The sequence below is a fragment of the Saimiri boliviensis genome, chromosome 14 (assembly GCF_048565385.1).
Source record: "Saimiri boliviensis isolate mSaiBol1 chromosome 14, mSaiBol1.pri, whole genome shotgun sequence".
Classification (NCBI taxonomy): Eukaryota; Metazoa; Chordata; class Mammalia; order Primates; family Cebidae; genus Saimiri; species Saimiri boliviensis.
The window spans coordinates 40,866,011-40,890,772 of record NC_133462.1 but is presented as its reverse complement, the minus strand read 5'-3'; the positions used below and the strand labels follow the sequence as shown (position 1 = coordinate 40,890,772).

The 24,762-nt window shown below is 52.7% G+C and overlaps 1 protein-coding gene across 1 annotated transcript in view; it reads right to left on the bottom strand.

Annotated features, from left to right (window-relative positions):
* Positions 1-8,231: 8,231 nt before the first annotated feature.
* The window catches only part of SAFB2 (scaffold attachment factor B2), a 36,926-nt gene continuing 20,395 nt past the window's right edge, over positions 8,232-24,762 (bottom strand). The window contains exons 12-21 of the mRNA XM_010349504.3: positions 21,632-21,762; positions 20,299-20,390; positions 16,687-16,823; positions 15,220-15,507; positions 14,099-14,239; positions 12,928-12,973; positions 11,806-11,936; positions 9,146-9,258; positions 8,928-8,994; positions 8,232-8,635 (exon numbers count right to left, since the gene is read on the bottom strand). Coding sequence (XP_010347806.2) covers positions 8,479-8,635; positions 8,928-8,994; positions 9,146-9,258; positions 11,806-11,936; positions 12,928-12,973; positions 14,099-14,239; positions 15,220-15,507; positions 16,687-16,823; positions 20,299-20,390; positions 21,632-21,762 — 1,303 coding nt within the window. The 3' untranslated portion in view covers positions 8,232-8,478. The remainder of the gene's footprint in view (positions 8,636-8,927; positions 8,995-9,145; positions 9,259-11,805; positions 11,937-12,927; positions 12,974-14,098; positions 14,240-15,219; positions 15,508-16,686; positions 16,824-20,298; positions 20,391-21,631; positions 21,763-24,762) is intronic.

Below are 24,762 nucleotides of genomic sequence, written 5' to 3'. Positions count from 1 at the left end.
TTCCCTCCCCCACGGGTTTCCCCACCCCCAGAGCCTGAAACTTCCATAAGCAAGCCAGGCATCCCCAGTGACCCGGCACACCCCACTTATAGCCGCATCTCTTGGGCCCCTCCCTCGATGGCATCTTGGCCCCCATAAGTCACCACCTGCTATGACTCAGCCAGGAGCGGCGGGGGCAGGAGGGGCAGGGCAGTGGGTGATGGCCAACAGAATCTCGCTCTGTCGCCCAGGCTGGAGTGCCGTGGCGCGATCTCGGCTCACTACAACCACCACCTCCCTGGTTCAAGCGATTCTCCTGCCTCGCCCTCCTGAATAGCTGGGATTACAGGCGTGCACCATCATGCCCTGCTAATTTTTGTATTTTTAGTAGAGACAGGGTTTTTGCCATGTTGACCAGGGTGGTCTGAAACTCCTAACCTCAGGTGATCCACCCACCTCAGCCTCCCAAAGTGCTGGGATTACAGACGTTGAGCCACCACACCTAGCTAATTACTTTTATTTTTTATAGAGTCCTGCTGTGTCGCCCAGGCTGGAGTGCAATGGTGCAATCTCAGCTCACTTCAACCTCCGCCTCCCGGATTCAAGTGATTCTCCTGCCTCAGCCTCCCAAGTAGCTGGAATTACAGGTGTGCGCCACCACATCTGGCTAATTTTTCTATTTTTAGTAGAGATGGGGTTTCACCATGTTGACCAGGCTGCTCTCAAGTGATCCACCTGCCTTGGCCTCCCAAAGCGCTGGGATTACAGGCCTGAGGCACCGTGCTCAGATGAACCTCCAGTTCTGCCAGCCTGCTTGCTTCTATGTTCTGGTCTTTGGAGCAGGGATCACAAAACTGGAGGCGGCTAGTGGCCCCCCTGCCGTGTCTTTGTCCAAACAGAGCCAGGCCTGTGTGTTCAGCGTGGCTCGCCCCTCCTTCCCCAAGGCTGGGTGGTGCTAGCTTCCTGCAGGTGAAGGTGCTCGTGGCATGGGGAGACTGGGGGCGTGGGGACAGTGAGGTTTTGGAACTCAAGCAAGGAAGGGCTAGAAGAGAGACATTTGAGTGTCTTCGAACCCTTTGAGGAGGGCTGGCTCTCTTCTTCTCAAGGGCTGAAAACCCTACAGGTTCGTGGTCCCATCCCTAATCAGCCACTGCGGCCCCAGGTCCCCATGTTCCTGCCTGCTCGGTTGTTCCAAGGTGCTAGGCCAGGTGCAGTAGCTCATGCCTGGAGTCCCAGCTACTCAGGAGGCCAAGGCACGAGAATTACTTCCAGGAGCTCAAGGCTGCAGTGAGCTATGATCATGCTACTGTACTCCAGCCTGGGTGACAAAGCAAGACCCCATCTCGCCAAAGAAAAGGAGGGGGCATGCCCTTTCCTTCCTGGGGCTTCTGCAAATGCTGTTCCTTCTCCTGGAAAGCCCTTCCGGGGCACCTTCATTCCTGATGACTTAGGTCTGCCCAGACCCCTCCTCCAGGAAGCCAGCATGATTCCGCCTCAGCCAGCAGGCACCTGCAGGTCTGTCTCAGTCATGCTTACATCCTGACACAGAGCCCTGCACACCAGGTACCCAAGACGTGTGTGCTAAGTTAAATGAGCAAGAAAACAAAGGACTCAGAGGCCAGCTCTTGAGCCCGGATTTTGGTCTTGCCTTGCTTGGCAGGGGCCTTGGCCAAGTGGGTTTCCTTCCCACTCCATGCAACGTTTCCCCAGCGACAGGACGAGGGGACACTTCCCGGACCACTTGTGAAATCCACCCTGCTGGGGTTCGTTTCAGCTGAGTCTGTAAATATTTGGTCTGCTGTGGCCGACAGCATCCATGCAGGGGAAGCTTCAGTGCCTTTTATGAGCTCCCCACGAGGCCCGATGCGTGTTTTCTGTGGCTGGGTACACAGGGCACCCCAGCAGCTTCACAGCTGGTTGGCACGAGGTGGCTGTGATTGCAAGACTGGAAGACGCCAAGAGACACCATCAGTGGCTTCCAGCACTTAACTCCACAGCGTGCAGCATTCAAGAGGCCAACGTGGAGCCTCTTGTTTTAAAAATCGCTAATGCAACATTATAGATTACAGCTGTGATGGAAATCGAGGCCAAGCGATCTCCCTTCACCAAGTCTGTGGGCCACTCCTAAATTAGAGGGCAGGGGGAGGGGTTTCTGTTGGGCAAGGAGGTGGGAAGCCCTGGTTTAGACCTGACTTGCTAAAAGAATTCAAAGAACCACAACCACTTGCTATGCGCCTACTGCATGCCAGATAGCATAAAGCTTTTTATTTGTTTTTGAGATGGAATCTGGCTCTGTCACCCAGGCTGGAGTGCAGTGGTGCGATCTCGGCTCACAGCAAACTCCACCTCCCGGGTTCAAGAGATTCTCCTGCCTCAGCCTCCCGAGAAGCTGAGATTACAGGCATGCAGCACCACGTCCAGCTAGTTTTTCATATTTTTAGTAGAGATGGGGGTTTCACCATGTTGGCCAGGCTGGTCTCGAACTCCTGACCTCAGGTGTTCCACCCATCTTGCCCTACCAAAGTGCTGGGATTACAGGCATGAGCCACCGCACCTGGCCAAAACCTGCATTTTATTTTTATTTTTCGAGATGGAGTCTTGCTCTGTCACCCAGACTGGAGTGCAGTGGCGTGATCACGGCTCACCGCAACCTCCGCCCTACCAGGTTCAAGCAATTCTCCTGCCTCAGCCTCCCGAGTAGCTGGGATTATAGGCGCACGCCACCACGCCCGGCCCATTTTTGTATTTTAGTAGAGACGGAGTTTCACTATGTTTGCCAGGATGGTCTCGATCTCTTGACCTCATGATCCGCCTGCCTTGGCCTCCCAAAGTGCTGGGATTAAAGGCGTGAGCCACCGCGCCCAAACAAAACCTGCAATTTAAAGAGCCGCACACTGGGGAGACGCAGATGCCTGCGCCAACGATGCTTGTGTGGTGGGCAGTGCTGACAACAACACTTGAGTGAGTGGCCGGAGCTGCAGGGACAGGCAGGCATGACAGGGATGAGGCGGAGGGTGATTGGTACTGCTGACAAACGTGGGCAGAGGAGACCTCTTGCTGGAGGCGGAAGTTGAAGGGGCTGGCCATGCTGTTCTTTTTTGAGACAGCCTGTTGCCCAGGCTGGAGTGCAGTGGCGTGATCCTGCCTCCTGAGCCGAAGTGATCCTCCCAGCTCAGCCTCCTGAGTAGCTGGGACTACAGGCATGCACCAGCAGCCCAGCTAATTTTATTTTTTTGGTACAGATGAGGTCTTGCTATGCTACCCACACTGCTTTCAAACTCCTGGGCTCCAGCGATCCTTCCGCCTCGGCCTCCCAAAGGGCAGGGATTAGAGGCGTGAGCCACCGGGCCCTGACTCACAGACCGCCCAGGAAGCTCTCCGAGGAGGAGGCGGCGTCTCGGGTTCTCAGGGCCTTATGCTCCATCGAACCCTGGCAGCTGCTCTGTCAATATTTGCTGATGGAGGCAAACACAGGATGGCTGCATCTCATGAAGTTTCAGGAGTGCGGAGAAGTGGCTCTTGGCATTCTGGGGAGTCATTTAGGGAGTTTCTGGCCCAGTATTGTCTCTGACAGCACCCGCAGGATGTGTGGAAGTTATCCTTGGGGTCAACTCTAAAGGTCAAGGGCAAGTGTAAAATTATGTGCACAGTCACACACGCAGCTTGTTGACTGGTGCCCAAAACACCTGTCCCTTCACCACCGTGTGACCTCGGCATGGGGCGCCCAGCCACCCAGGGAGGCTGAGGAGCAGGGACCCTGGGCCGGAGCCTCAGCTACATGGCTCGCTGCCTCTGGGCGGGTCTCATCCTCCATCGGGCTCAGAACCTTTTTCCACGCTTCACTTTCCCAGGAATTGACTCCAGTTTCCTGAGAAGCTGTACCCGGGATACATCTGGGTTTGGTGGTGACGTGTGATGTCCATATGTGTCCTCTTATAAATCGGTGGCTGGCCAAGGGGACTACAGTTATCTAACTTGCTTGACTGGTAATCACATCGGGCGCTTTCCAAAGTGGAGTCTGTCATACCCTGTCCCAGGGTGATGGACAAGGATGCCCACGTCCTAATCCCTGGAACCTGTGAATACACTGGGCTCCAAGATAAAGGGACCTTGCACATGTGATTAACGTGAAGGAATTCCTGGCCAGCTGTGGTGGCTTACGCCTGTAATCCGAGCACTTTGGGAGGTCAAGACGGGAGAATCACCTGAGGTCAGGAGTTCAAGACCAGCTTGGCCAATGTGGGGAAACCCCACCTCTACTAAAAATACAAACATGAGCTGGGCGTGGTAGCAGGCGCCTGTAGTCCCAGCTACTCGGAAGGCTGAGGCAGGAGAATCACTTGAGCTCGGGAGGCGAAGGTTGCAGTGAGCCAAGACTGCACCCCTGCACTCCGGCCTGCGTGACAGGGCGAGAGGCTCCATCTCAAAAAAAAAAAAAAAAAAAAAAAAGCTCCCTTAGTGTAAGCGGCTGACAGGAGAAGTGGCTGAAGGGCTGAGATAACTCACCCGGCAGTGACAGCACAGTCCAAATCCTGATTTGTCACCATCATATGAATGACCAGGTAGGGACAGGGGTCACTGAGACTCAAGGAAGCCCCTGCCAGCATGCCTGTTAAAAGGCACAGCATCCCCATTAAATGTCAACTTTATGACTGTTTTTTTTTTTTTTTTTTTTTTTTTGAATCAAAAGGCCGTGTTCTAACTTTGCCTTTGAAATGATGTGACTAGGAGTTATGCATGCAGTTTAAGACTGGCAATCATCGCGGAGGCTTGGGAGCTCCTTGGGAATGAGAAAATCTAACCTAGGCGCTGTTTTGAAATGTAATGAAATCTTTGTGAATACAAAATTTAGCAATTGGTGAAGTTGACACATTTTTGTAGCTGTGGAGACATTTCATAAGGTCTTAATTCTATTTTTTTTTTTTTTTTTTTTGAGACAGTTTCCCTCTTTCACCCAGGTTACAGTGAAGTGGCGTGATCTCAGTTCACTGCAACCTCTGCCCCACGGGTTCAAGAAATTCTCCTGCCTCAGCCTCCTGAGTAGCTGGGATTACAGGCACGTGCCACCACACCTAGCTAGTATTTGCATTTTTAGTAGAGACGGGGTTTCACCATATTGGCCATGCTGGTCTTGAACTCCTGACTTCAGGTGATCGGCCCACCTCAGCCTCCCGAAGTGCTGGGATTACAGGCGTGAGCCAACACGCCTGGACATGAGGTCTTTTTTTTTTTTTTTTTTTTTTTTCCAAAACATGCTGGCCAGGCTGGTCTTGAACTCCTGACCTCAGGTCATCCGCCTGCCTCGGCCTCCCAAAGTGCTGAGATTACAGGTGTGAGCTACCATGCCTGGCCAGCCATAAGGTAATTCTGATTCTGCCATTTTCTGTATGGCTGGAAAACGGGACCCCCCTCCAGAACTCAACGAATTACATTTTGCCAGGGCCCCTGTGAAACTTGAGTACCCAAGGCTCTGTTCTTCTAGGGCTCCCCAGGGCCTGACAACATATACTAAGCACTTACTGCATGCCAGGCTTTTAACATAGATTAACTAAGCTTTGTAAAGATTCCATATGGCAACTACAATTATTCCCTTCTTCCGGTTAAAGCAGCCAAGGCAGAGAGCAATGATTACCTGCCCGTGGGCAGGCAGGTAGTGAGAAGGCTGGGTGCCAAGCAGGTGGCTTCTAAACTCGCTCCCAAGAAGCTCCCTGCTTCTGCCCCAGAGGCTCTCAGTTCCCCTCCCCTTTAAAAATGTCTTTAAAATGATGGGAAATGGTACATAACACAATTCCCCACCAAAGGTATACCAAGGCCAGGCATGGGGGCTCCTGCCTATAGACTCAGCAATTTGGGAGGCCAAGGCAGGAGGATGGCTTGACCCAGGAGTTCGAGGCTGCAGAGAGCTAGCATCACGCCACGGCACTCCAGCTTGGGAGACCCTGTCTCAAAAAAAAGGGAATTGGAATCTTTGTACAGTGCTGGTAGGAATGTAAAATGGTGCAGCCGCTGTGGAAAAGTCTGGCTATACTTACAGAAGTAAAACACAGGGAGTTATAGGTCAGCACAGGACCCAGCAATTCTAGTCCTAGGTACATAAGCAGGAGAATGGAAAACAGGTGTGCAAACGCATCCATTCACAAACGCTATAGCAGCGTGATTCGCAACTGCCCAAAGGGGGGCGCTAACCACACGTCCATTGGCATCCCCTTTTCATGACAAATATTTTGTTCCACCCACCTTTTCTCTCTTGAAATAAAAGTTAAGAGTTAATATAACGTACCTACACTCAATTATTAAAGAAACAGGCCAGGCATGGTGGCTCACTGGTAATGCTCCAGCACTTTGGGAGGCTGAGGCAGGCGGGTCATGAGGTTAGATCAAGACCATCCTGGCTAACACGGTGAAACTCCAACTCTACTAAAAATTAGCTGGGCACGGTGGTGGGTGCCTGTAGTCCCAGCTACTCGGGAGGCTGCAGCAGGAGAATCGCTTGAACCAGGGAGGCGGAGGTTGCAGTGAGCCGAGATTCTTGCCAGTGCAGTCCTGCCTGGTGACAGAGTGAAACTCTGTCTCAAGAGAGGAAACCAGGACATAAACACGCTCACGGGAAGGCGGCCACGTGAAGATGGAGGCCCAGACTGTGCGACATGTTTACAAGCCAAGGAACGCTGTCTGGGAGGCCCAGGAGGGGTTCTCCCCAACAGCCTGGGAAGGACGGAGCCCTGCCCACACCCGGATCGCAGACTCCTGGCCTCGAGAACTGAGAGTCAATGAGCTTCCTCCGCCACTCTGTGGTGCTTGGTGACAACAGCCCGTCACGGGAGTGTTTTGTTTCTGCGTGTAACAGAGTGTGCTCCAGGCCCAGCTCGCTGGAAAGGGCTCCTCTGCTCCGGGAGGCTGTCCAGTGGGACTGGCTCCCCCTCTCGCTCCCCTGGGGCGTCTGGCAGTGGTTGAGCCCCCACTGCGTCGTTCAGGAGGCCACGCCCCCTCCGGGAAGGGAAACACAGGTCTGAAAACAAAGCCTCCTCCCGATCCCAGGCTGCCTCTCCAGTGTGGGCTGAGCCTGCCTTTTACGGCCCTACAGGGAAGCTCTCAACCCCGCTTTCTAGACTCTGGCTTGTCGGGGAGGCAGGTGAGCCTCGGAGACCCCGTGTGCAACCCGGAGGCGCCGGGTCCATGTACCACTGGAAAATGACTCCAAAAGCCACTGCCGTTGGGGAGGCTCCTTCCTTAATGCGTTCACGGCGGCCCAGGCCCAGACAGGATGCCGAGGGCCAGGACCAACCTGCCTTTCATGCTCCGGTGTCTGTGGCAAGCTGGGCCAGATTTTCACACGGCTTTTTTAAAACTCAACTTCCCAGCAGGGGCGCGGGGGACTCCAGCAGAAGCCGCAGTTGGAGGAGGGGCCTGCGGGTGGCTGTCCTAGATACGGAGGAAAAAGGTCCCCAGCAGGTGGCCCTGCCAGTTAACTCTCACCACACCGGGCTGGGCTGCCCCTCCCGCCGAAGGCACCAGGCCGTCCCATGCCCCACCTTCTGCCCCAAGATGCCTGCAGCCCCGCCCCTGGGCCAGCACCAGCTCTGAAGAGGACAACTGTGCCTCACGGTGGACGGCGGCCGCCCTGGAGGGTCCTGGCATGGAGGGCTATGCGCACGGGCCAGCAGCCTGCCTGCTACCCTGGACAGCGAGGGGCTTTGTCTTACACAGTCTTTAAGGAAGAAAATGGGCATCACACTCAAAAGCACTTTCGCAGACGAATGAACATTCCCAGAAGAACAGAGTGACCAGCACCGCCACGCCCAGTGCCGAGTCAGCACCATCCCACTCCAGCCCAGCCGCCGGCAGCAGGCACTGAGCAGGACACACATGGCAGCCAGGGGATGGCAGGCCCACCACACACCAGCATGGCACACTACCCTGGACTGAGGCAGCAGGCGGGAGGGCTCCCAGGGGCCTGGGACGCCCTCACTGCTACACACGCAGACAGGCATGGGGTGAAGGGGTTGGTCTGAGGGCCCCATGGTACACAGTCCCCACTGAAGAAATCCTAGTTCCCATGGGCTAATGGTGGGGATCTGGACGCCCCACTTCCTGGGGTGGTTCTGAGAACTCAGTAGGATGATGCAGGCGAAAAGACTCTGGCAGCACCTGGCAGAGCCAACAGCCACTATGCAGTCACACCACTAAGCCTAGGGCCGGTCCCATCCCGAGCTCTGTGGTCACCAGGACTCACGCACACACGCACACAAGAGTGCGAATGGTAAACTTTATTAATGGAAAATGGAATGCCTCGTTAACAGAAACCTTGATTTAAAAATGGCAGAACAAGAACACATTTATTTCAAAAAAAAAAAAAAAAAAATGAGTTCACATTGTGTTGAGCTACAACACGGTGGCAGGATTTGCTTTGCTTTTTAAAAGATCCCACAAGTTCAAGGGAACCCTGGCTACCAGATTCAACAGTGCGTCTGCCTACCTGAAAACTGGCATGAGTGGGACCTAGTAGCGGCGGGTGAAGTGGGGGTACGGGTGGGGGTGGGGGTGGGGGTGCGGGACTCTGCTGCCCCGGTCCTGGCTGGCCACTCCGCCACCTTCCAGTCCGCCACCTGGTACCACGTGGCCCTGGGAATGTCCACCTTGTGCAAAGCCGCCTCGCCTAGGAACAAAGTCAGACATTTTTTCCCCTTGAAGCGCTCAACGTTTTCATCGTAACATGGGTTCGGTAACGGTCCTGCTGCCTTTAGAATGCTTGGGTTTTTTCCAGGTGAGCAAAATCACACATTGTATTCCAGGTAACTGAAGAACCTTACTTGCATAAATTGCAAAGAGCTGCTTTTTGCTCTTCTTTGCAAAACATCCAACCCAGCCAGCTGATCAAACATGCAAAAAAGGGAGAGGAAGTGAGGAGCAGGATCGAACCACCATTCTCCTCGGAAAACATGCCTTACCCCGCCACTCCGCCACGGCTTGCCATGTGCCCCGGCCCTGAGGGCCCAGACAGGCCTCTCTCGCCACCTGGAAGAGAAGAAGGGTCTGCAAACACTCCGTCTCTGGGGAAGCCCCTGGACATGCGTGGGGGCCGCAGCCACCCTTGTTCCCAGAGCCGGCCCCATACCTTGCCACCTGGTGTGGCTGCAGCCGCCCTCCTCCCAGAGCCGGCCCGTACCTTGCCATCTGGTGTGCTCCCGGCCGGCCGCGCCCGTGTCCATGGCACCCTGCCAGGTGCGTGCCTGGTGCTCCTCCAGCCGCTGGTTGTGCTCTCCCCAGTCACGGCCGCCCCTTTGCCAAAAAAAAAAAAAAAAGCAGACATGCAGCTGTCTGATGAGCCTCCAGGGTGACACCAGGACCAGGCGCGCCCACCCTGGCCTCAGCCGTGTGGCAGGTCATGCTACACAGCAAGAGCTGCACACAAGTGGGCGAATGATAGGAAGTGACATTTCCCTAAAGATAGATGTGCCAGTAAGCACGTGAGGTGCTCAATACCACCCAGAAATGCCAATTCAAGCCACACCGAGATGCCACCTCACCCTGCGAGGATGCTAGAATCACACAGTAACAAGCATGGTACAGGGTGCAAGGAAAGTGAGGCACCCTCGTCCACTGCCGGTGGAAACGGAAAATGGTACAGCCACCATGGAAAACAGTTCGGTGCTGCTTTAAAAAGCTCAGCGCGAATTACTGTGACCCAGCAAACCCATTCCTCCCTGACAGAAATGAAAACATGGCCAAAGGCATGTCATGAATGTTCCAAGCAGCAGGATTCCTAATGGTCACAAGGAGGAAAGGACCCCAATGCCCATGAACTGATGAACGGACCACATTGCGTGGTGTGTCTGGACCACGGAGTGTTCAGCCGTGCCCAGGAAGGAAGCGCCCGCCCAGGCCGCAGTAGGGATGAACGCTGAAGACACCAGGCTCAGGGAGAAGCCAGGCCCAGCAGGCACACTGCGCAGGACCCTGCTTCCAAGAAATGACTCAAGACAGCAAATCCAGAGCCAGAAAGGGACCGGTGGCGAACAGGGGTGGGGGGAAGGGGATGTGGCTGCTAAGAGGAGCAGGGCTTCTTTCTGGGTGATGAAAATGTTAGGACTGGACTGTGGGGTGGCTGCAGATCCACACACATGTAAACCCCCACTGACTGCACACGTGAATCGGGAAGCACACGTCGTGTGAATTATACCTCAGCAAAGCTACTGGTTTCAAGTTTCAGACGGAAACTTCCTGCATGGCCACCAGCAGTCACGGTGGCCATGCAGGAAGCAATCAGACCCAGTTTGCAGGAGTGGCCGCCTGCTGCGGGATGCTGGGTGCAGTGAGAGCTGGGCCAAGTGAGCCCAGAGGCCCGAGAGAGGCCACAGAACCTCCAACACACCCTGCCAGGCAAGCGCAATACCGCCCTGGAGGGAGCGGAAGGCACGCCCTCGGTGACCTGACGGCGCCCAGCCACTGTTCACTGTCTTTGGTTCTGAGGATGAGTTTCCCGTTTACATTCCCGAGGTATTTACCACAAAACCCACTAGGTGACAGGACAAGAACACGTGACACCAACTGATAAAGCACTGCCACTGTCTGTGCTGCCCAGAGATGCGGCAGAAGCTTCGGGTGTCCTGGGACACTCAGCACAGCTGAGTCAAAGTCCCTGGCAGAGGTGGAAGTGCCTCTCAGGGCAGAGGGCAGGAAGGAACAGAGGAGCACCCTGTGGCACTGGGCAGGGGCTGAAGCAGCCCTAGGATGGGACTGTAGACAGACAAGACACTCTTCAGAGGAAAGCAGGGCAGCAGCAGTCCTGCCACTAGCCTCCTCATGGCCAGCCCAGGCGGCAACAGGACAAACAGGCAGGGGTGACTGCAGCTGGCCAAAGACACCAAAGAGGGACCAAGAGTCCTCCCATACAACCCTGCACCACCACAAGGCTGACAGGCTCGGGACAGCCCCTCTGCACCCCCCCAGCCCACAGTGCTGGTGAAGGTGGCCTTGGATACCTGCAGAGGACCTGGCCCAGCATCCTCAGCCTCTAGTCCTGGGGGGAGGATCCCCATAAGCAGTTCTAATAGGCAGGGCAGGGTTGAGAAGTCCTGCCCCAGACCAACCAGGGATCAGAGAGAAAACCCAAGGAAGACACGGGTAAAGAGGCAATGTGGCCGGGCGCGGTGGCTCAAGCCTGTAATCCCAGCACTTTGGGAGGCCGAGGCGGGTGGATCACGAGGTCAAGAGATCGAGACCATCCTGGTCAACATGGTGAAACCCCGTCTCTACTAAAAGTGCAAAAAATTAGCTGGGCATGGTGGCACGTGCCTGTAATCCCAGCTACTCAGGAGGCTGAGGCAGGAGAATTGCCTGAGCCCAGGAGGCGGAGGTTGCGGTGAGCCGAGATCGCGCCATTGCACTCCAGCCTGGGTAAGGAGAGTGAAACTCCGTCTCAGAAAAAAAAAAAAAAAAAAAAAAAAAAAAGAGGCAATGTGGAGGCAGGGGCGAGGCTGCTACAGCAGGGACAGGGTAGGACTGAGAGCTTCGGCGCCGTATCTCCCAGTGGGCACGCAGCCCCTGCGGTGGAGACATTCACAGCTGCAGGCCACCCTCAGCTAAGGAACACGGAGGGGCCAGTCTGCGCGACCTGGACAGCTCCATCCCTGAGAGCCTGTTCTGTGCTTTCTTCTAGAGAACCTGGCCTGAGTTGGGGTTTTCAAAAGGCAGGACCCCCGGTAGCCTGTCCTAAACTAAAGCTGCCCTAGCTGAATGAAACCTTGAGGACGTGCCCGGCCAGGCGCCGACCTCTTCCCAGACTAGGACAGATGCTCTCCTCGTGGCTGGAGCTCACCCACTCACCTGGGGGGAGGCGGCAGCCCCCGGCCTTCACTTAGCCTCTTGTCAGAGCCGTAGCCCCCCCAGCCATCACGGGTGTCCCGGCCGTGGCGCTCTGGGGGTCCTCCGTGGCTATGGCGGTCATCTCCATAGTGCTGGAAGGCAAAAGAGAGACAGGGTGACACTGACCACATCACCCACATAGGCACCCCCTTCCGGGAGGTGTGTATACCGCAGGCCCCAGGGCGGCAGGCGGGCTACGGCTGAGAGGACTGGGGGGCGGGCATGGCAGCCCTGCTGGCCCTGCTGGCCCTGCTTCGCTGACACTCTGCTCCCTGGCTCCCCTCCTCACACCGCTATAGCTGCATCACTGCCCTACCTGAGCTGCCCCAGGAGCATGGGGAGCCCTGGCGTTACTGCCCTCAAGCTCTGCTCAAAGTCCACTGAGATGTCAGCAAGCCCTGTCTTCTCTGAGGAGTCGTGTGCTGCCTCCTTTGTGGTAACAGGAGGCCCAGGCCGTCATCCCTCTGTGCTCTGGCAGGGCCACACCTACAGCCTCCCTGGCCAACCAACTTGCACGGAGGAGCCAGCAGCCAGAGGCTGGCAGGCGCCACCTGCCATTATAGGCCATCACTCTGTCGCCCGCCTCCCACCTCTCCACTGGGGTGCTGCTTTCTCAGAACTCACACCCTGGAACCACGCATTGGGCACCTGCATGGCACCAGAGACTCAGGGACCACTCTTGTGGTCTTCAGCCCCCAGTGCCCACCCCCATTCCCCCTCCCCTGGCACATGTGGGCTAAACCACAAGCACCATTTGGGTCTCCGAGGGGACCACCCCACCGGCCCTGCACCAAGACCCAAAGGCTCCCTGAGCAGGTGAACAATGAAGAGACACTTGCAGTTTCTACTGGATAAAATGAAGCAAGAACAGGCCCAACACACATGAAAATAACAGAAACTTGAGCATCAGAAAACAATCAAATATTTCCACTTCTAGTCACCGGCCAGAACCCACATTTCCACACCCGGCACATGTACTGGCTTAGCTGGACGTCTCTGGGGCAAACCGGCCACCTGGTTAGAAAGAGCTCTGCCTGCGCAGCAGCACAGCGGCCCGGGGCTCGGCGACGGGGCTCTACTCACCTGCCCATCCCGGTGGTCTCCCATCATCGGTCTCGAACCCTCCCTCCTGCAAAAGGAAAAGATCCCATTCAAACAGTGCCTGGCACTACTACATGCTTCTGTAGGTCAGCAAGTTTCACAAGTGGGATACGTATTCCATCCCATCACATACAAACTCTAACTGGCCTGGGAAAAAAAAAGCTAGCTCAAATCGAAAGGCTTTTTTCCCCAGGGGCAGGAATGAAGTCGGATCCTAAAGAGATGGGAATAAAGATTTCACTGAACTACAGGGACGAAGGAAGGTCTCCAGTGATCCCTTAACTTCAGTCTGACCCAACACGTGGGACTCAGCACAACTCACAACTCCACCCCAAACTCCAGCAGAATTAAGTGTGGCCTCTCGGCCTCCCTTTCTGTTCTCCCCACTCTGACATTCCTTCTAAAGGAGCCAAAGAACGGGGAAATGGCTCAGAGACGTGAGGGAAGCCCAAAGACGGGATTCTTAAACCGGAAGATGGAGGGCTGCCTTTTAAATAAACTAGGTGTATTCCTCATTACTAAAGGCTGAAAAACCCACCCAGACCCTCACGAGATGCAAAGCAGGCCTCACGAGAAATTCTGCACATCCTTCGTCAATTCCCTGGTAGCTCCTGCGAGCAGGAAGCTCTGCTGGTTGTCCCGGCCCCACGAAGCCCCAGCATGCCTCGGGTCGCATCTCCCCTCTATACCGGCTTCCTCAGCTGCTGCCAACAAGGAGGCTGGGCCAGGCCTCACCCCAAGCCCTCCCCAGCTCCATGGGAGGGAGAGGGGAGAGAGGGAGCAGCTATGGAGGCCGGCAGGAAGCTAAGAAACCCAGAACCAGGTTGTGCTGACAAACACTGCTACCTCACGAGGTAACTCGCTGTGGGGGGCCTGGGCTCAGACCCCTCCTGGCCCACCAGCGAGAATAGGTCAGCAGAAGGAATGAGTTCCGAGATGCCTTGCTGAGGCAAGCTGGGGACTCTGTAAGCAGCTGCCAATCCCAGCAACCCGCTCATATTCTGTGCACGGTCACAGTCACCCGCTGCGAATCTCAGCAGTGAATGAGGCTTCAGAGAACACAGGAACCCCTGCACTGGGCTGAGAACCAGGTCAGCTGGATACCCCAGCGTCCTGAATGACGGTGGCTGCAGGAGGGGACGGAACCACCGACCTGTCGATGGCGTGGTCCTGGTACTGGCCCCGGTCTCGATGATCAAAGTCATGGAAGCGTTGATCAGGCCGTGGAAAGTCGGCGCGGTATCTGTCCTCCATCGCCACACGCTTTCCTTCTGGCCAGTAGGCATCATCTCGTCTGTTGGTTTTTATTTTGAAAGAATGCAAATTCCATTTATGAAAAAGGAGGAGGAAAAAGGAAGGAGGTGGAGGTGGGGAGGGGAGCTCTCTCCCCAGACCCAGTATCGTTTAAAACGTCCTGCAGGGCTAAGATTCGATCATCACTGCTCTGATTTGATAAATTAAAACCTCCAAACAGTGGAGAGGCACGCTTGTATTCTCATCCAACAGTACCGAAAGGAGCACCGCTGTGAGCTCATTGTCTCGTGAGGCTGTTAAGACCTTGATCCCCCCTACTCATGAACACAAATGCAAGTGAAAAGAACTATTTAATTCTTCTGAAATGGCATTGGAGTTGCCAGAGTTTTATTTTCCCTGCCTCCTGCAGGAACCTGAATCTCCCTCTGAGTTTTTTTGCAAAAGCAAAGGGAATTGGACCAGGTGATAGTGAACTACACACAGCTCCAGACGACATCCAATTATCGTCTTCCTGATTTCTACCAGAAAACTAGGCTCACGGAGAGTGGGGTGACGGGTGACTGTTGATTAAGCCGTTCGGGGTAGCTAGAGATCAATAAACCTACTTTCTAAACCAGAGGCAATTTCCTTTTCTGCCTTTTCGTCTACAAGGACACATAAGACCAGCAGAGACAGTGGTGGCCAACTCGGGCCTAATGGGCGCTCAGTTGTCTCGCAAGACAGAACAGTTATGCTCCACGGGGAACTGGAGAGGAAAAGCATCACAAACCGTTCAGCAAGCTGCAGCCATCAGGACTCCTAGAGTAACTCAAGAAGGGGAAAGGAGTACACAGCCTCGGGTGCTGACAGTGAACTAATAAACCTGCAGCTGCCAGTGAGATCTGCAGGGCGTCCCCAGGAGCCTGTTCCACATCAAATTTCATTCTCCCCACTGACAGGGACAGGAGGGAAGCCGCTGTTCTGCTGGAAGGATGAACACCGCTGCCATGCAGGCCTCCGTCCTGCCCACGCTCTGCTCACCGGTCGAGGTCGTAGGGCCTTCGCCCGGGCCGCCGCTCCTGCTCGTAGCGCAGCTGTTCCTGCTGGCGCCGCAGCTCCTCGCGCTCCCGGTGGATGCGCTCCTGCTCCTTCCGGCGCTCGCGCTCCACGCGCATGCGCTCGCGCTCTAGCCGCTCCCGCTCCATGCGCTCCCGCTCCAAACGCTGGCGCTGGCACTCGAGCTGCAAGCGCTCCCGCTGCAGCCGCGCCTTCTCCTTCCGCTCGTGGAAGGCCTCAAGGCGTTGCTCCCGCTCCCGCTGCTCGCGCTCCCTGCCGGGACAAGTAATGCTGCCCTCAACTCCCTGCATAAGGCTCCATGGAGGAAGCCCGCACTGAAACTGGGTGTCAACTGGAAGCAGAAAAGCAAGGGTCCAAAAGCCTATAACCGGCTTCCCTAGCGCTGCGCGTGCAGGGATTACCTCATTTAAGAAAGTTACCTTAAGCAAAGCAAAGGCAGCACAGCTGGCACCATTTCCAGATTCACTTGAGAACACTTTTCCGAATGCTATGAGCACAGCTTTTGCTTAACTGAGGAATATTTGAGGAAAAGTGACAAGACAAGCCAGGCATCCAGACATGAAAGGCCGAATGTCAAGGCAGAGGGACAAAATGCCTTCAAGACCACAGCCCAGAATGGAGTTGCGGCAAAATAACTGGACTCTCCTTGCGGTTTCTGACCTTATGTGAGAGGTTCCAACAGGGAAGGCCAAGGCCTCAGCACCCAGAGTCTGTCATCAACTCCAGACCGGGCTGGGCTTTCCACACAGGCCAAGGCCCAACACCACAGGAGGGGCAGAAATGGGCTTGGAGCCAGCAGAAGGCTCAGCCTGCAATCCAGCACTTAGGGAGGCTGGCGCAGGAGCATCGCTCGGGCACAGGAGTTTAAGATCAGCCTGGCAACACGACCAAACCCCATCTACTGTAACGGGCTTCGATGACTTTCTTTCTTTTCTATTTAAGAGATAGGGTCTCACTGTCACCGAGTCTAGAGTAGTCGTGTGATCACTGCTCACTGCAGCCCTGAGCTTCTGGGCTCAGGCCATCCTGCCACCGCAACCTCCTCAGTAGCTGGGACTACAAGGTACGTCACCAAGCCCAGCTAGTTTTTAAGTATTTTGTAGAGGTGGGGTCTCGCTATGTTGCCTAGGATGGTCTTGAACTCCTGGCTTCAAGTGATCCTCTGACCCTGGCCTACCAAAGTGCTGGGATTTCAGGTGTGAGCCACTGCACCTGGCCCTTTGATGACTTTCATGCCACCTGGTGTGTCTGGCAGGTCACATGTGAACATGTGCTGGTCCCTACCTCAAGGACTCAAGCGAAGCACAAGACACCCACTGGCCAGACATTGGCTCTCTGGCACACAGACTCCTCACTCTAAGCACAGCGGGGGGAAGGACAACCTCCCTGAGAGGAAGCCACCAGCCCACCACCCCACTTAGCTCCACTCACCGCCGTCTCTCCGTTTCTCGGATCTCCCGTTCCCGCTGCCTCTGGCGCTCTCTCTCCCTTTGTTCTTTGATTTTATCAAACGACAAGATGTCTCTCTTTTCTTTGCTTTCTGACTTGCGATCCTGACTCTTGGAGCTCTGTTTACCAAAACCGGTTTAATTTCAGGAAAATGATTGCAACACACACACAATGGAAATTCAGTATGAGACTGGATGAGACTAAGATTCTCTGGCCCCACATGGCGTAGACGGAAGGCTGTGGTCTCTAGACCAGAGGCCGAGCATAGGTTGCTTCCTCCAAGCCTGCATTTTGCTGCTTAAGCCAGAATCCTGCTTTCAGATGCCAAGGGGCATTGATCGAACAGAAGAGGTTGGCCCACGCCTCAGAAAACCTACAGGCACAGTTGTTCTAGCACAGTACAGCCAAGGACTCACGTAATCTAAAGCAAACCTAGGCCTCTCGGAGGCATGGGGCACATCCGCACAGGGATACTGCGGCCATTAGTTCAGAAGGGGACAGCAGTTAGGCCAGCTGTTTGGACAGCTGGAGGGCAGACTGCATGTTTCACATCTCAACTGTTGGCTCAGGACTCAGGCAAACAGCACCAAATAGAATATGCCAGGCTGCACGCAGTGGCTCAAGCCTGTAATCCCAGCACTTTGGAAGGCAGAGGCAGGTGGATCACAAGGTCAGGAGTTCGAGAGCAGCCTGACCAACATGGAGAAACCCAGTCTCTACTAACAAAACAAAAATTAGCCGGGCATGGTGGTGCACACCTGTAATCCCAGCTACTCGGGAGGCTGAGACAGAAGAATTGCTTGAACCCAGGAGGCAGAGGTTACAGTGAGCCAAGATCGCACCACTGCACTCCAGCCTGGATGACAAAGTGAGACTCCATCTCAAAAAAAAAAACCTTTAATGCAAAAACAGCGTGCATGGTAAGGTACAGAACACTAATTACCAACTTCTGTAATTTTTTTGTTTTGTTGACACCCAGTCTTGTTCTGTTGCCCAGGCCGGAGTGCAGTGGTGCAATCACCACTCACTGCAGGCTCAAGTGATCCTCCCACCTCAGCCTTCTGGGAAGCTGGCACCACAGTTGCGCACCACCAAGCCTGGTTAATTTCTGTATTTTTGTAGAGACAGGGTTTCGTCCTGTTGCCCAGGCTGGTAAACTCCTGAGCTCAAGTGATCCACCTGCCTCGTCCTCCCAAAGTGCTGGGATTACAGGTGTGAGTCACCACACCCAGCCTACATTCATGATCTTCTATCGGTGGGATAAAGCTCAAAACTGTAACAGCTGACTCCCATTTCCAAGGTTCTCCAAGGCCTCACCAAAACTGGCCATGCATCAGACCTTCCCAGGAAGCTTTTAAACAACACAGAACCTGAGGCCTCCTGTTGATCCAGACAGAATCTTTGGGGCAGGGACCTGGGAAAGGACATCTTTAAAAAGGTATTCAGCTGCCGGGCGCGGTGGCTCAAGCCTGTAATCCCAGCACTTTGGGAGGCCGAGGCGGGTGGATCACGAGGTCGAGAGATCGAGACCATCCTGGTCAACATGGTGAAACCCCGTCTCTACTAAAAATACAAAAAATTAGCTGGGCGTGGTGGCGCGTGCCTGTAATCCCAGCTACTCAGGAGGCTGAGGCAGGAGAATTGCCTGAGCCCAGGAGGCGGAGGTTGCGGTGAGCTGAGATCGCGCCATTGCACTCCAGCCTGGGTAACAAGAGCAAAACTCCGTCTCAAAAAAAAAAAAAAAAAAAAAGGTATTCAGCTTATTTTCCTAGTTAGCTCCCACAGGAGAAAAAGAAAGAGCAATGAAAGACAAAGCAACCCAAGAGAAAAATAGGCAAAGGCCAAGATGAGACATTCCACTAATTATTAAAAAACTGTAGTCTGGGGAGAAAGGGGTGCACACACGGGAGACACACATCTCCCATCACTTGGATGGCACGCCTTGCCCATGAGACGGGCAGATGTCTTACACACCCTGCAGTGGAATGAGAAGAGGGCAGATGCCCACACAGCACTGCACAGCGGGCAGCACAGCGGGCAACAATGCCCGCACGGGACTCCTGGGTTCTCAGGCCAGCTTAGCCACTTACTAGCAACCTGGCATGTGCAACAACCCAAGAGATTAAAGTCTCCTCCACAACCTTTCTGAACAGCCCTTTATTTCCAAATTTAAAAGTTGAAATAGGCTGGGGTAGTGGCTCACACTGTAAGTTTGGGAGGTCAAGGCGAGAGAACCACTTGAAGCCAGGCTGAGCAACAAAGTGAGACACCCCCACCCTTTATTTTTTTAATAAGTGAGTATTATCCATAAAATTTAAAAAAAAAAAATGTAAAAACTAAAAGACAAAAAAGGAAAAAGAGAGCCAAACCGTATGTCTCTGTATAGAGAACTCCAAGGCGTATTACACAGAAAAAGTGAGCTCCAGCACAGCCTCTGCCTGTGGCCCCACGGCACGCGCAGGGGACATGTATGCAAAGAGGAAGCCAAGGAGCCAGGCGGACACAGGGAGGCTCCAGTGCGCCTGTGCGACATCTCCCCGAGTTGACCTGATTGTTCTCATCACGCACATGCCATCACTACTTATTTGCAACGTCACAGTTACATGGGATAAGATTACAGGTCTTTTGCAATGTTCTACTCTAGATTTCTCTGTATTTTATGATTTTTCATGTGAAAAATGACGTTAGGAACTGATGCTTTATAAAATCCAAAGTTCATTTTAAAAACTAAGTCTTAGGTGGCTCACACCTGTAATCTCTAGTCTCTACTAAAAGTACAAAAATTTGCTGGGTGTGGTGGTGCATGTTTATGATACCAGTTACTCAAGAGGCTGAGGCAGGAGAGTCACTTGAACCCTGAAGGCAGTGGTTGCCGTGAGCCGAGATCACACCACTGCACTCCAGCCTGGGCAACACAGCAAGACTCTGGTTCAAAAAAAAAAAAAAAAGTCTTAACAACACAAAGTGGTCCTGGCTGAATAGACTGAACTCTGCAATTCACTAAAAAAGCACAGTTATCTCATGAACATCTTAGCTAGAACCTGCAGCTGGGAAGCAGAGGTTTTTACTCTTTTCCCAAGTGGAAAAGGCAAATGAAACGCTCTTCTGTCCAGCCGTGTGGACAACTTGAGAGGTGAAGCTCCTGATCTGGTAACATGATCGACACTCTGTCCTAGACTGTTCTCCATCTTTTTGGTTAATTTAATAGAAGACTAAAAATCAATATAACCTGCTAAGTTAACTAAAGAGTAGGACCTGCCTTCCAGCCTGAAGAGCCTGGGTCTGGCCCGTCCCAGCCTATGGTGAGCTACTGTGTGAACCAATGCTCTGTCAGAAGGCGGCACATCCAGACAGGAGCAGTGCAGGCCCAACACGTGGAAGGAAGCAAACATGGTGGGCGCTGCTCTGCAGAGCGCCGGAACTCACTTGTGGGTCTGTATCTGCAATCTACACAATGATCACACCTCCTACAAACTTTAAAGAACCCTTCATATTTTAAAGGCCCAACAGTGTGGTTTTCATAGTGCGAATCAAACGGGTCGTGGAACCACGGTAACAAACAGTTGGCTCTGAGACAGCGGAAGCAATACTCACCCTCTCTTTGGACCTGCTGGTGGTTTTCACGCTAATGACAGGCTCTCCTTTTGATTTATCCATCACGACCGTCCGCTCCATCCCTCTACTTCCTTCAGAAAAATAAAACAGCAATCTATCAAAACCTGTGGCCACCCTGACTTCCCACAGTAAATAGCACTCTGAAGACCCTGGGCTTTGGACACACAAGGCATGAGTCAAGTGACTGACACCAGCCTTGGGAGCCTCTCTTTCTCATCTACTATGAGCAACAGGGTAACATGGGTACGGCACAGCTGGGGCACCCTCACAGGTCTCTGCACAACTGCAAGGACCTGTTCCCATCCGACAGCTTAGACCAGCACAAGGCACACAAGCACAGCCACGCTGCAGAGTCTGTGACCCTCCACACTGAACCTGCACAGCTCTGGAGCTGGCCTATGCTGCCACTTCTCCCTGACATTCTGTGAAGACCCGCAGCATGCGGCCCGTGCTCAGAATCACACTGCATCTCTGAGCGAGTGCCTTGCCAGACGGGTGGGCTTCCCTCCATTCATCTCCTGCAATAAAAGATTCCAAACCAATTCTCTCTCCTGACGACAGAACCACCAGGCTCTAACCACTGGAACAATGACTTATTTGGGGAGATTTATAATACTTGAGGAACATTTCAAAAACATGTTCCTCATGAGACTCGGGGTAAATTAGCCCGAGCGCTTAAGATCCAGCTTGTAATGTGCTGTACCAAATTTCAATGCTCCAGATGGTTGGGTTTTGTTTCTGTTTTTTCCTTCCTTGATGGGGGAGGTGGAGTTGGCTTATTTTTTTGCCACAAAACACTCTGAGAGTCTCACAGAGATTCAAAGGTGTAGAGCACAATGAACTTTTATAAAACGACAACAGAAGTGGCATCGTCCAAATACAACCACTTCAACAGATGCTTGGAGGTTTCTGTTTTCTCTGTATTTTTACCACCTCCAGCTTTAACATAACGTGGGAAAAACCTGACAGCACACCTGCAGAGTAGCATCAGGTTAGTTACAAGAAACTCGGACAACTCACTCTTGCAAATCCCACCTTATGTCCAGCCAAAGGCCCTGAAAAGGCCATAACTCAGGCAGCTGAGTTCAGCAATACAGATGTGCCTGTCCCAAGTACTTCTGGATTTCTGATATGGTATGGAAACTCCTCTAAGCCATTTCATCAACAGGCTCTTGTTTAACAGCGATGTATGAACAGTGAAACACGGCCAGGTCACCAGAGCTTGCCATCCTCACCTTCCCTTGGAACCCCACCTACTCACCACCCGTGCCAGGCCTTCCCCTTCCACCAGCACTTGAAAGGCTCTCATCACCTGATTTGGTGATTCTAGGCCGATTTGTAGGTTCGGGTTTCAGCTCATCCTGGTCTTTTTCTTCCTTTTTAATGTCTTCAGGCTTTTTTTCCTCCTTCTTCTCCATCTTCTCTTCCTTCTTAATTACAGTTCTATTTAAAAACATGATCACAAATTTAAGTTCCCAAGATTCTGTAACAGTCACCCGGAGCCTCACTCACACATACTCAGATGTCCACACAAAATACATCGCCCCGGCAGCAATTCAGCGGGAAAAATGATATGAAAACCATGGTAATGACAATATTCCTCTTTAGATACAGGCTGTATTCCCACTTGCATTATTTGCACAATGAAACTGGAGGTTCCTAGGGATGCGTCTCCAAAATGTCAGACAGGCTGGCACGCAAGACCGGCGTGCAAGTGTACACGAGAAACACGCCAACTACGTGAGAACACTTCTAAAAGGTTTATTTTAAATGTTTCATTCATCATGTACGTGTGGAACACTGTAACTTTTACAGGGAAAAGCATTTCTTCCCCATACGATGTAGACAGGATGGAGGCACAGTGACAGGACGTCAAGCCCCCACTGCACGGGGCAGTAGGCAATTCACCCCTGCAGCCGGTAACTGCCGCATACTTTTAGGGAGTTAAAATGACGTGTGACGCACCAGTGAATACGGGAAAGTGTCAGTGCCATTTCAACCAAAGGCAAACTTTCTTCTAAGCAGTGAAATAAATCATCTTTGCCACTCAAACTCAGCTGCCACATTCCCTAATGCCATTTGTCTCAGGCCATTAAACTGCACACTGACTCAACGCCAACCACGTGCCAGGATCCAGGCAGGAAAAGTCAGACCCCTGCAGGGCCCTTGAGCAAGCACCTGTTGGCCTCTCTCTCACCACTGACCCAGGCGGGGCACCGGGCAGAGTTCCAGCCACGCCAAGGAAGCCTCTCAGATGGCCCCGTCTCCTCCTACCCTCCTCAACCTCTACATCGTGGAGCTTTTTTTTTTTTTTTTTTTGAAATAAGACTCATTTTGCGAAAAATTTTAAATACACACACCATACCATTTAATGGTACATCCCAGAACTTACTATTGTAAATCATCTCATCTCCATTCCCTCATCCCTGTGACAACCACCAGGGTGGGCTTACTGTGATCACTGGGTCCACCTGACTTCAGTGATCTACATGATGTTTTATACGGTGTCTTAGGAGTGACATGAACGAGGCCATATTTCATACACTTCTCTACAGCTTGCTTTTGTCACTTCAAGGTATGCTATAAAGAAGGGTCGTTAGGCCAGGCGTGGTGGCTCACTCATGTAATCCCAACACTTCAGGAGGCTAAGGCGGTTAGATCACAAGGTCAGGAGTTCGAGACCAGCCTGGCCAACATGGTGAAACCCCATCTGTACTAAAAATACAAAAAAATACAAAATACAGAAAAAAAAAAATTGAGACAGAGCAAGACTCCGTCTAAAAAAAAAGAGAAGGAAGAGTCTTTAGATTCCGAGGCAGAACTCGGGGAATAAAAAGCGCCTGACTCCTTTCCCCTGCTGCACAAGATTCTGTATTTATTCATCTGCTTTCCTTCTAGTAGATAAATACAAATGCTAGAAAAAAGACTGGAGAGAGATCCACCAAAAAGCATCGCCCCTGGGTGTTGGGATCACAGCTGACATTTACATGTGCCTTCTGTATAACAACTGTGTAAAAACTGCTACTCATCCAAGATGGCAAAACTAAGCCTCTCTTCTTCTCCTCTTTGGAAAGCTTCTCTATTTCACAAGGCCAACCATTAAATCTAGAAATCCTTCAAATGGAAGAGAAGGCTAATGAAGGCTAATTATTTGAAGAAAAAAATAAGGTCAAAACAAATTTTAAAATGCTCAACCTCCTAGGCAAACAACCTGCATGCAGTTTGGTCTTAAAGATCTTAAGTTCATAGCCAGTTAAGAGCCATGGGGCTCGGGTAACTTTCATGGGTTGAATCCCAGCCTTGCCATTTCCCAGCGACCTCAGGCGGGGCGCGCTCCCCTCTCTAGGCCTGCGTCCTCTCCTTTACAAAGCACCTGCCTCACAGGGCTACTGCAAGGACTGAGGAAACGGCTGCATTCCTGATGCTTGCCACAGGGCCACCTCACAATGCTAGCTAATTATCACCACCTTTCCCACAAATACAGAGAAGCAATGAATGAAAAACACATGCAAGATACCAAGAATATTGTAAACCTGCAACAGTCCCTACCTTCCGACAATACAGACTTTTTTTTCCCTAGCCATGCTGATGGGATGCATCTTTTTGAAGTTGCTGGTTAAACTAGGGGTGTTACCTGCAAGTTCATGAAGGCTCATCTGACACCCACTACTCAGGGGACTATTAATTTCAATTTGGGGCCAGGTACAGTGGCTCACACCTATAATCCCAGTCTTTTGCTTGTGGAGCCAAGGTGTGAGGATCACTTGAGCAAAAGAGCAAGATCTTGTCTCTATCAAGATTTTTAAAATTACCTGGGAGTGTTGACCCACGCCTGTAACCCCAGCTACTCAGGACGTTGAGGTGGGAGGATCATAGGCTTGGGAGGTCGAGGCTGTAGTGAGCCATGACTGTGTCAATGCACTCCAGCCTGGGTGACCCATCTCAAAAAGTAAAATGTTTTTTTTAAAATACTAATTCCGGCCGGGTGCGGTTGCTCACACCTATAATCCCAGCACTTTGGTGGGGGATCACAAGGTTAGGACATCGAGATCATCCTGACTAACACGGTGAAACCCTGTCTCTACTAAAAATACAAAAATTTAGCTGGGAGTGGTGGTGCACCCCTGTAGTCCCAGATAATTCAGCAGGCTGACGTAGCAGAATCCCTTGAACCTGGGAGGGGGAGGGTGCAGTGAGCCAGCATCACAGCACTGCACTCCAGCTTGAGTGACAGAGAAAGACTCGGTCTCGAGATAAACAAATAAATAAAATAAGAATTCCAATTTGGCTATGATGTCAATTTGTAATTACATCTTCAAACACCCAGTTCAACTGTGTTCACAGACATGCTTACCCTCTAAACTGTGCTGACAATGTAAACTCAATGCAGACCCTCAGCCTTGAGGCACCGTCATGATCAGACACACCACCGAAATCTACCTT